The sequence below is a fragment of the Drosophila kikkawai genome, chromosome 2L, assembly GCF_030179895.1.
Source record: "Drosophila kikkawai strain 14028-0561.14 chromosome 2L, DkikHiC1v2, whole genome shotgun sequence".
Lineage (NCBI taxonomy): Eukaryota > Metazoa > Arthropoda > Insecta > Diptera > Drosophilidae > Drosophila > Drosophila kikkawai.
Window position 1 is genome coordinate 11,693,582 of NC_091728.1, and position 10,472 is coordinate 11,704,053.

General features: G+C 40.7%; 1 protein-coding gene across 1 annotated transcript; it reads right to left on the reverse strand.

Annotated features, from left to right (window-relative positions):
• Positions 1-7,888: 7,888 nt before the first annotated feature.
• LOC108082694 (dynein intermediate chain 3, ciliary) lies at positions 7,889-10,054 on the reverse strand. Its single transcript, XM_017178200.2, has 2 exons — positions 8,410-10,054; positions 7,889-8,351 (listed from the first exon to the last, which is right to left on the reverse strand). Exons 1-2 carry the CDS (start codon positions 9,940-9,942, stop codon positions 8,013-8,015), a joined length of 1,872 nt encoding a protein of 623 aa, XP_017033689.1. The 5' UTR covers positions 9,943-10,054; the 3' UTR covers positions 7,889-8,012.
• Positions 10,055-10,472: the final 418 nt, after the last annotated feature.

The following is a 10,472-nucleotide window of genomic DNA, read 5'->3' on the forward strand; positions in this document are numbered from 1 at the left end:
ACGGCTTTTATGGTGCTAAATACATTAAAACTGTCATAGCATTGGGCACTTAATTTGATATTCGAGCGCGGGATAATTGGAACAGACTCCTTCGTGTCGCATGTGGATGTCCGGGCTCTGGAGTTTGGGGCGTGGAAACGGGATCCGCTGTTTTTGTAGCGACGTGAAAATCATTTCTGACAAATACTTGGCGGGTTCATGGGTGGCCCACACACAGCAGGCTCAGAGTGAGGGGAGTTGGCGTGGGAGCTTGGGCGGAGGAAGTTGATCTATTTCGGTCCTGCCTGGTGGGGAACCGAGTAAACACTATCCGGGATATGGGGTGGGTCACAAACTGCAGATCTCGGGGAAGGATGAGTCTGAAAACCACTTTTTAAGATCCATTTTTGCGCTGCCTTAATAAATACATTATTAGTCTATAATAGACCTCTTTCAGCTTATAAATTTTTATAGACTTGAAGTAAAAATTTCCTATCTGAGTGGGGCTTCTATGAGTGTTCATTATTGCCAAAAAATTACGATTCATAACCCATAGTCACCCCATGAGCAACGCTTTCCATCTTGCACCATCGCTGGCACGTTTGTATCGCACCAATCTGTGGCATAAATCAAAATCCCAGTCATCGCAGGGAACTTTCCCACGCCTTGGCCCAGACATATGGCCCAAAGAGAAGGCAAAGGGTGGTCCCGAGGATGTCACTGGCCATAAAGCATGCGTCGCCCGCACATGAAAAGCTCTCTTCCCGCAATATAATAAACAATTTCCTGATAAATAGTCGAGAGCCGGGATCAAGTCCACGATTTGGTGCCAGAGCCAGTGGCCACGGGTTCTGCAACTCACTCATTGGCATGCCACGAGTAGCAAAGGCGACGGCGGACCATGAAATTTATGGCAAACTCAAATTTATGCATTTTAAAATGTAAGCAAAGAACAGAGACGTACGTGTCTAATGTGCGAATGGGGAGAGCCTCATTAGGGCTGCTGCCGGTCCACTGCCTGCCTCCCCGCGGATGCAATGTTGCGCAAATAACTCAAGTTGCAACTAATTACGACGCATTTCGTACTTAACAACTGTGGCAATAAATTTCCAGCGTGGCCCATGACACGACTGACGTCAACGGCGGCGACTGCCGGTCGCCGTTTCCCCATTGCAGCCAGATTTCAGTCCAGATTTTTCCCTCCTTAACGCGCCGCGTCATCATATTCGGAAGCAATACATCATTCGAGTCGAAAGCCGAAAACACACAGGCAGAATCTTGGCTTCAAAAAGATTAAGAACTTTGAGACAACCATAAAAATATTTTTTTAAATACTCAGAATATACGAATAAAAAACTTGGGGTGGTATCCTTTGTATCCATCATGGGTATTTATTTGAACTTAGCTTTGTTCTTTCTTTCCTATTTCTTAATTAAATATTATTTTTTTCTAAGTGTACTAGGAGAAGGCACAGGGCATGTCCGCGGCATGTGTCACGATGGCAACCGAGTCACTTGCCGCAAATTGGTTTGCATTTCACGGGAGGGGTAGAAGGGGCCACTCATGCCGCCCATCTCGTTAGTTGAGTTGCATACGCAAATTGTGTTCGGGATGGGTTAAGTTGAGGCTGGGGAGTAGAGTGTTAAATTGGAGAATGCTTCAGGTAGCCTGTAAATTGCAAGTGAGCGTGACACTGACGAAGACACCAATAACAACTCAAAGGAAGAGTCTGGTCAGCCTGGTTATCAACCAGATTAACTTTACATTTAATCCAAAATACCATAGAGCAAATATGAAGGAATTTAGAATCAATGTATCAGGTAACATTTACAAGCAAATGTATTTAAATGCAAAATGTTATTTAATATTTACCTTTGATTTAATTGCAATAACATAATTCCTGAGAGTTCCTTTCATTTGAAAATTAAATCAAATTATTCAATTTAATTCTATCTTCCAAGCTGTTTATTGTTTGTCACAGGTTGCCTTCTCATTAATTTGTATTTAACCAGACGAAGTAAGGTCAATAGACAATTTCGAGAGTAGGCTTACTGACACCCAACCCCCAATATATGGAGGATTACAATGAGGGACTCACAAATTCGCGACAAATTTGATAATGAGTTGTATATATTCGCAATTAATTGCAAGTCAAACATCGCAACAACTGCCGGTCACGCACAGCTAGAGCACAAAAAAGAGGAGATTCGAAAGCCCACGAACTGTTTGGGGCTGCATACAAATCGGTGCCACGCCCACCTATCGCCTAATCAGCAAACACATGTGCGCTCCATAATTACATTGCAGCGGCAGATACGTGACGCGCCCAGGCCACTGAAACCCAAAATTAAGAGCAATGCAACGGCAGAGGCAGCGGCAACATCGGTGCAACATGGCTGGCAACAGCAACACTATTGCCAGCCAATATCTCGTGCATTATTTCCCCAGAAATAAGCTACGAGCTCCGGCAGAGCAAAGGTGTCGCATAGCTGAATCAGTTGCGTGTTTCGAGGGGATTAGATATGAGCAGATTCTCGCAGGGCAGTCACCCAAATGGGTTGCAGTGACTTTTCCCAAGCGTTGCAGTGATTAGGGGGAATTTCCAAATGTTTGCTGAATTAATTTAATTTGACTTTGTTAATGCAATTAATTAAAGTGATTACATACGATGTAGCTCATAAATCTGTGAGAGCATATTTTCCACATTATTACTAATCCTTATTATAAATTATTTGGCTCTAAAAAAAAAATTGAATCAATAACGAATAATTTCATAGAATTAGTTTCCAAATAAATTTATTGGGCAATTGACAGGCAGAAATCTGTTACACTAAGAGGATTAAAATCGAGTCAAATTTTAACTATTCAATCGTAAACAACACTTAAAAAGTGATTTATATAACATTAATTCATTATATAACAGTAATTCAATTTTAAATATTAGTTTATATATTGTGATATTGTGTGATAAGGCGCAAGGAGACATTTCTATTATTATTAATTTTTAAATTAGGTTTTTATTCTATTCCATTTCAAGAAGCATTCATAAATTTCGTTATGACTATATTATAATTTCCTTATTCCTTTCCATTTTCTACGAATTATAGGTGCACTTACTCATGACATTAGATATTTAAGTATCCTTATTTGCATTACTATTACTTACCCATCTTTCCCCCACAACAGTTTTCACATTTCCCCCTAATCATCCTTACTTAAAATTCAGCAGAACCCTCGAGTATTATTTGCTGTACCCCAGTTGGTAGCCCTTTCAGTCAGTGTTTGTGGCACCATAGTCGCCGTCGTTCCAATCACTTCCTCGCTAATCACTTTGATTGCCAAATCACCGTTTTCCCCGGCGACCCCGAACCCCCTCCTACGCTTTCCCGCCCCGCCGCCTTCATTATTGCACTCATCACGTGCGAGCTGCAAGAACAACAGTCGCAGCGGCAGCAGAGCGGCAGAGACAACAGAGCCAGCAATTGTAACAACAACCGCACAATCAGTAGCCCCACTCTGCCGCCCACACCCACCCTTTCCCTTGCGTTTTCCCTTGATTTCCCTCTGCCTCTCCGCGCTGCGTACTGCGTAAAATCAGTCGATGGTTTTCGCTGGCTATTGAAGTTTTATTGGGCAGCGACGCCAAGGAACAGTGGCGGTCAAGACAATAGCATTCAACAAAACAGAATATATTTATTTTCTTAAAAGAGTGTATACATTTTAATAACTTTTTTGTATGATTTATTTCTTATGAGAATACTATAAACAAGAAAGAAAGCTAACTTTGGCCAGCCAAAGTTTGTATACCCTTTCAGGTAACAGTTAAAAGATATCATAACTAAGCCAAAAATGCATTAATTTCGATTCGGAAAGCAGTTTTGTGTTAGTTTTTATTAATTTAAAAAAACTGCATACCAAATTTAAAATTTTAAGAAATCAAAATTTTTGGCCATTTTTGCTAATTTTAATGATGTATCCCCTTATCAAATTTCGCAAAAATGGCCAAAAAATCGATTTCTTCCGGACATGTCTACAAAGATTCGCATGTTAATGCTGATCAAGAATATATATGGTTTATGGGGTCGGAAATGATTCCTTGACTTAGAAAAATATTATTTATATATATTAAAATTAAAAATATCATAACTCGGCCAAAAGAGCATTAATTTTAAATCGGTAAACTATTCTGTGCAAGATTTTCTACAGTTAATAAATCTGCATACTTCATTTAAAAATTTAAAAAATTCAATTTTTTATCAAAATCAAAAATTTTAATGATGTAAAAATTTGCAAAAATGGCCAAAAAATCGATTTCTTCCGGACATGTCTAGAAAGATTCGCATGTTAATGCTGATCAAGAATATATATGGTTTATGGGGTCGGAAATGATTCCTTGACTAGAAAATTATTATTTTGTATTATAAAATCTGATTTTTATACCCTTGCAGGGTATTATAATTTCAGTCAGAAGTTTGCAACGCAGTGAAGGAGACGTTTCCGACCCTATAAGGTATATATATTCTTGATCAGCATCAACAGCCGAGTCGATCTAGCCATGTCCGTCTGTCTGTTTCTACTCAAACTAGTCCCTCAGTTTTAAAGCTATCTGAATGAAACTTTGCATATAGTCTTCTATATGCTCTCACTGCTATATATGTCGGAATAAGCCGGATCGGACGACTATATCATATAGATGCCATACAAATGTTCGATATATTTTTGGAAAAAAAATTATAACTTTGCTGTTTTTAAACATTTTTGCACAATTTTTAGATATGGCCATTTTATATTATTTCAGAATTTTGGTAAAAATTTTATGAAAATCGGACGACTATATGATATAGCTGCCATAGGAACGATCGAGAAATAAATAGGAAAACAAGAAAGAAAGCTAACTTCGACACGCCGAAGTTCGTATACCCTTGCAGATTGCAATTGGATCACTAAGAATCGACTCGAATGTAGAATTTTTTACATTTTTTTAAATATTTTAACTGCCAAATTTGAATTTGAATTTAACTGCCAAATTTGAATTTGAATTTAACGACAATCAGTTTCAGTGTGCCCAGGTGCAGTTGTAAAATAATACCTAAATTTGGATTCGAAGGGTTTGAGTCTCCGCTTACTTGCGCCGGCTCCTAAATGGTTCGAAACTTGGACTTTTTATAACAGTTTATACCAGTTTTCAGCTGCTTGCTGCTGATTTCTGTTCGCCTGTTACCCCAATTTGGGAAACGGGCAATTTGCATGGAAATGTTCGGAAATTTGGATGGGCTGCTGTAGAGATGTTGTTGTAAAAAGGTTGTTGTTGCCATCAAGCTGTTGTTGTCGGCAACAAATAGGTATAAATGCATACAATGAAATATAACAGTTTATACCAATTATTATTTTTGCCCAAAAGTTTTTATAACAGTTTATACCAGTTTTCAGTTGCTTGCTGCTGATTTCTGTTCGCCTGTTACCCCAGTTCGGAAAGCGGCCAATTTGAATGAAAAGTTTTGCTCACTTCCATCAGTGATGCTCACTTTCATCAGTGATGCTTACTTCCATCAGTGATGCTCACTTCCTTCAGTGATGCTCACTTCCATCAGTGATGCTCACTTCCATCAGTGATGCTCACTTCCATCAGTGATGCTCACTTCCATCAGTGATGCTCACTTCCATCAGTGATGCTCACTTCCATCAGTGGTGCTCACTTCCATCAGTGATGCTCACTTCCATCAGTGATGCTCACTTCCATCAGTGATGCTCACTTCCATCAGTGATGCTCACTTCCATCAGTGATGCTCACTTCCATCAGTGATGTTCATCACTGGCAGCTAGTGAGATGTAATTTTCTACCAATAATGCAAAAAAATAGCTAGATGAGCATCACTGATGCACATGCGCATCACTGACATTAAGCCCGACTTTATTGACCTCCAATATTGAAATATAGCCAGATGAGCATCACTGATGCAGATGAGCATCACTCATGCAAGTGAGCAAAAATTTCCATCCAATTTGGCCGTTGCCCAAACTGGGGTAACAGGCGAACAGAAACCAGCAGCAAGCAACTGATAACTGGTATAAACTGTTATAAAAAGTCCAAGTTTCAAACCATTTAGGAGCCGGCGCAAGTTAGCGGAGACTCAAACCCCTTGAATCTATATTTAGGTATTATTTTACAACTGCACCTGGGCACACTGAAACTGATCGTCGTTAAATTCAAATTTGACAGTTAAATTCAAATTCAAATTTGGCAGTTACAACATTTAAAAAAATGTAACAAATTCTAAAAAAAAATTCTAAAAAATATAAAAAAATCTGAAAAAAAAATTTTAAAAATTCAGGCAAAATTTTAAGAATTCAGAAAAGTTTTAAATATTTAGAAAAACAATTTTAATAGCTGCCATAGGAACGATCGAGAAATAAATAGGAAAACAAGAAAGAAAGCTAACTTTGGCCGGAAAGAGGTTTGTATACCCTTGCAGGTAACAATTAAAAGATATCATAACTAAGCCAAAAATGCATTAATTTCGATTCGGAAAGCAGTTTTGTGTTAGTATTTATTAATTTAAAAAAACTGCATACCAAATTTAAAATTTTAAGAAATCAAAATTTTTGGCCATTTTTGCTCATTTTAATGATGTAACCCCTTATCAAATTTCGCAAAAATGGCCAAAAAATCGATTTCTTCCGGACATGTCTAGAAAGATTCGCATGTTAATGCTGATCAAGAATATATATGGTTTATGGGGTCGGAAATGATTCCTTGACTTAGAAAAATATTATTTTGTATTATAAAATCGGATTTTTTATATTAAAAAACTTCTTGATTTTTTTAAAATTAAAAATATCATAACTCGGCCAAAAGAGCGTTAATTTTAAATCGGTAAACTATTCTGTGCAAGATTTTCTACAGTTAATAAATCTGCATACTTCATTTAAAAATTTAAAAAATTCAATTTTTTATCAAAATCAAAAATTTTAATGATGTAACCCCTTATAAAATTTTGCAAAAATGGCCAAAAAATCGATTTCTTCCTGACATATCTAGAATGATTCCCCTGTTGATGCTGATCAAGAATATATATACTTTATAGGGTCGGAAACGTCTCCTTCACTGCGTTGCAAACTTCTGACTGAAATTATAATACCCTGCAAGGGTATAAAAAACTATTATTTTACTATTATATATATTATAAGCTATTTACATTTGCATTGAGTAGGACCTACTCTAGATCCTCTAGGGGTTTCTTTAATGTTGCTTGAAATATATACACTAAAAAACTATTAAATAATTAAATTCTTGAAAAAATCAACAACGAAGATAAGGACCTGGGAGTCCCATTTTTGTGATCACAACTGTAACTTCACTTCTTGATATTGCTGCTGTGCCATTGATGTTGCTGTTGTCGTTGCTGTTGCATTGGTTGCTGCTGTTGTCATCGGCGGCGTCGTCGTTTCCGTTTGACATTTTGTTAACAATTTCGACCACAATGCGTTTTCATTGCAGCCCCCGAAAAAGGCTGGGTGGATACTGACGGGGGAAGGCATGCGTGTGAATGGTGAATGAATGCATGAATGAGTGCAGTGAGTGGATCGCAGAGCTGGCGGTTGTGTGGACCGGACGAAGAGGGGTTTCCTTGGCGTTAAATCAGACGACAAATGTCACGAAGCTAATGAATTGAAACGTGCCAAAGATTTGGTGTTCATAATCAAAGCAGCATTTTCAGGAGAGAAGAGGGACGAGAGGTATATAAAAAGTATTTGTATTGTATAAATTCCAATAGATACCAGCTCCAGCAAGGGCTTCTATTCAATGGAATTTATTTACTCCATTCCTTAAATTTTAAATTATTTATAATCTCGTATATTTCAAAGAAAAGCGAGTAAGCAATTGAGAAGCCTAAAGGAAAATCTAGGCTTAGCTATCCAGCTTAACAGAGCATTTATTAGAATGCATACATTGATTACAGAATACAGAATGTGAAATTGCTACGAAAGATATGCATGAGAAAAAGTAAGCAATTAAAATCCTCAGTCGCGCTTTAATTGTACTGATCCACCTCGAAGACAGTGCGCTCCACGACGAACACCCTCTTGGAGCGCTTAGCGGCGATGGCGTCTGTAGCCTCATTGAAATCCACCAGAGCCTGGGTAAGCTCAACATCGCTTTGAACGGCCCTCAGGAAAGCATTAGCCTCCTCTTCTTTCTGTTCTAGCTCTGATAATTCCTTTTTGGGTGGCACCTTTTTCTTCTTGGGGTCAATCTTTTCGAGGGGTACGGTCTCCTCCTCCTTAATAGGCATACTAAGGCGTTTCTTCAGCTTCATTTCCTCCTCCCGAGCCTCGAGATGCTTGCATCTAAAAATCTCTCGCTCGAACATCTGTGGTAAAGGAATATAGCTTTGCTTTCAGGTAGTGTACAAGGTCAAAAGGACTTACCGCCATTATGAGCGACTTCTCCTTGACTGTGGCGCTTCGCATGCCTTCGTCCAATTTCAGAATAATGCAGTCTCCATTCTTGAGGCACACAGTGAGCATATGACCATCTGGCCGAAAGACCAAATTGGTGATGGCATGCGGAAACTTGACGGTCTGAAAGGGCTTTTGTTGACTCATGAGGAGATCCCAGAAGTGCAAGTTTCCGCGTTCGTCGCCGGTGACGAAGAGCGAGCAGCGACCGGTGCTCCAGGCGCCGCTGAGCAGTTGGTGCTTGCTCCGGAAGTAGAAGGTGCTCGGGCAGTTTTTCACCTCCTCCGACCAGATGCGCGCGCGCCAGTCGCCGATGAGCAGGAAGTTCTTCACGAAGAACGGATTACGCATAACGCTGCGGATGGGGCCGGCGAACATCGGATAAGCAGCTATAATTGTGTCCTGTGGCGTGAGGCCCTTCCGGTTGCCCACGAACACGTAGCCCATGTCGGTGCCAATGATGTAGCGCACCGGAATCGTATACTCAAACTCCATGACGGTAACCCCGTGCGCGTCCTGACGGTTCTGCACCAACTCGGGAAACGGCTCGGCCAGCACCTCGTTCACCGGCATTACCATGTCCCGAGAGTCCCAGTACTTAATGGACCCGTCCAGCGAGCCTGTGTAAAACTCGGTGTTTGCCTTGTTGTGCACCCAGCACAGGGCCGATGTCTCCTCTCGATGGGAGGCCTCCAGCGGACATATCCTTTTTGGAGCTCCCATCTCGGCGGTCTCCCAGTAGCACACCTGGCCGTTGTTAAGGCCACCCACCATGTAGTTCTCGTCGCGCATACAGACCTTGGCGATCTGCACCAACTTGTCGGAGTCATAGTGGGCCACCGGGCGTGTGGGGTCGTCCACGTCCCACACGTAGAAGGCATTGCGGTTGTCGTTGCCAAAGTCAGGCAACATGTTGAGGAGCTTCTGGTTGCCAGCGTTAACGTACGACAGTACGAACTGGTTCGGGTCAGTGTTCAGCCATTCGCACATGGTCAGCTTGCGCTGTGGTAACCACAGGTCGTGGAAGACGTTGATGCCTCTGGCATTTAAACGCACCTTGAGTCCGTGTCCAAGGTCCTCTGGCAAGTCCTTGAAATAGTCCTCATAGATGTTAATTGAGTTGTTCTGGGAGCTGATCGTCATCACATCGCGGATTAGCTGGTTCACTTCAATGCCCCACGAGTCCTCCCTCTCGACCTTCTTGCGGTAGCGCAGTGTGGACTCTTCGTCCATAACGTTCACCTCCTTGATGTTCCAGCCGCCCTCGTAGTGGTTAATACCGTGCGAGTCCAAGACCACGTTGTGTGTAATGATCGAGGAGAGCGCCATCTGATCGGATAACTGCGTGCCCTCGTTAATAGGATTGCGCAGGATGTACTTCAGGCGCATGCGTCCGCTCGGCTGAATGCTGAGGATCATCTCGTTGCGGTCGGTGAAGAGGCACTGGCGTCCGAAGCGGCGGCGCTCCCGCAAAATAGTTAATGAGTTGCCCAAGGTACCCATAGCTTTTAGGTTTTTATTTTTAGATTGTATATTAGGAAAGAATCTTGAAATTTATATAAGCTGAGCACAGTATTTTTGATAAATTTATCGCAGTAGATGTGGAAAACAAAAAACGGAATTATTTAAAGAAATTCAACTTGACACTAAAAAGCAAACTTTATTTCTTCTTACAAATTCAATATAAAAGTAAAAGGTTGTTTGCAGGATCAACAGAGTCAAATGGAGTCATCTGAAGTCATCATCATTTTTCCTTCTCCTCTGTTAAATAATAAGTAAACAGGGCCATGGGGATTTTGTTAATATAATAATAATATCAACGGTTTACTGTTCTAATCTAAAAAATCAAATCGTGTCCTTGGTGGCTTGCAATCAGATCCTGGGGCGCCATCAAATCGTTGCAACAACGTTGGGTTTAGCAGCTATCTTAAATGACTTATGTCAGACATATTCCGGCTTGGAGACTTTCAGGGGACCCACCCGCTCATTGCCAGCTGGCTGAGCAAGGACAAGGCCACGCACGCAGTTGGGCA